The following is a 1,038-nucleotide window of genomic DNA, read 5'->3' as shown; positions in this document are numbered from 1 at the left end:
GGGAGCACAGCAGGGCTCCTGTGACAGTGGCTGCCTGCTGCGGGGCTGTAACGCTACTGCTGGTTCCCCCCACAGGTAACAAGTACGTCCCCCGTGCCATCCTCGTGGACCTGGAACCCGGCACCATGGACTCCGTGCGCTCCGGCCCCTTTGGACAGATCTTCCGTCCCGACAACTTTGTCTTTGGTGAGTGACTGTGGCATGGAGGAGTTCCCAGAACTCCACACGCAGAAAAGGCTTGGAGCGAGCATGCCAGTGACCCTGGGGAACCCCTGGGAATGCCCATAGCAGAGTGGGGATGGAAGAGAGGGGAGGAGCCCAGAGGGAAGAAGGGGCAGCGGCATCGCCTGTGTTTGTCCCTGGGGCGCTAACGTGGCACCCGGCTTGTGGTGTGCCCCGCAGGTCAGAGCGGGGCCGGCAACAACTGGGCCAAGGGGCACTACACGGAAGGCGCTGAGCTGGTGGACTCTGTGCTGGACGTGGTGAGGAAGGAGTCGGAGAGCTGCGACTGCCTCCAGGGCTTCCAGCTGACCCACTCGCTGGGCGGAGGCACGGGCTCCGGCATGGGCACCCTCCTGATCAGCAAGATCCGCGAGGAGTACCCCGACCGCATCATGAACACCTTCAGCGTGATGCCCTCGCCCAAGGTGTCGGACACGGTGGTGGAGCCCTACAACGCCACCCTCTCAGTGCACCAGCTGGTGGAGAACACGGACGAGACCTACTGCATCGACAACGAGGCCCTGTATGACATTTGCTTCCGCACCCTGAAGCTGACCACTCCCACCTACGGGGACCTCAACCACCTGGTGTCGGCCACCATGAGCGGCGTGACCACCTGCCTTCGCTTCCCCGGCCAGCTGAACGCCGACCTGCGCAAGCTGGCGGTCAACATGGTGCCTTTCCCGCGGCTGCACTTCTTCATGCCGGGCTTCGCCCCGCTGACCAGCCGCGGCAGCCAGCAGTACCGCGCCCTGACGGTGCCCGAGCTGACGCAGCAGATGTTCGACTCCAAGAACATGATGGCCGCCTGCGACC

At 64.3% G+C, this 1,038-nt stretch overlaps 1 protein-coding gene across 1 annotated transcript; it reads left to right on the top strand.

Annotated features, from left to right (window-relative positions):
* Nucleotides 1-46: 46 nt before the first annotated feature.
* Nucleotides 47-1,032, top strand: LOC121338714 (tubulin beta chain-like; the record flags this gene model as incomplete). The annotated part of the gene is made up of 2 exons (XM_041409906.1): nucleotides 47-186; nucleotides 403-1,032. Coding segments are annotated over exons 1-2 (691 nt in total), but the record flags the coding sequence as incomplete, so codon positions are not given.
* Nucleotides 1,033-1,038: the final 6 nt, after the last annotated feature.

Source organism: Onychostruthus taczanowskii, unplaced genomic scaffold (genome assembly GCF_017590055.1).
Source record: "Onychostruthus taczanowskii isolate IOZ18803 unplaced genomic scaffold, ASM1759005v1 scaffold3122, whole genome shotgun sequence".
Lineage (NCBI taxonomy): Eukaryota > Metazoa > Chordata > Aves > Passeriformes > Passeridae > Onychostruthus > Onychostruthus taczanowskii.
The sequence above is the reverse complement of the archived record's forward strand: the minus strand, read 5'-3'. Positions and strand labels throughout refer to the sequence as shown.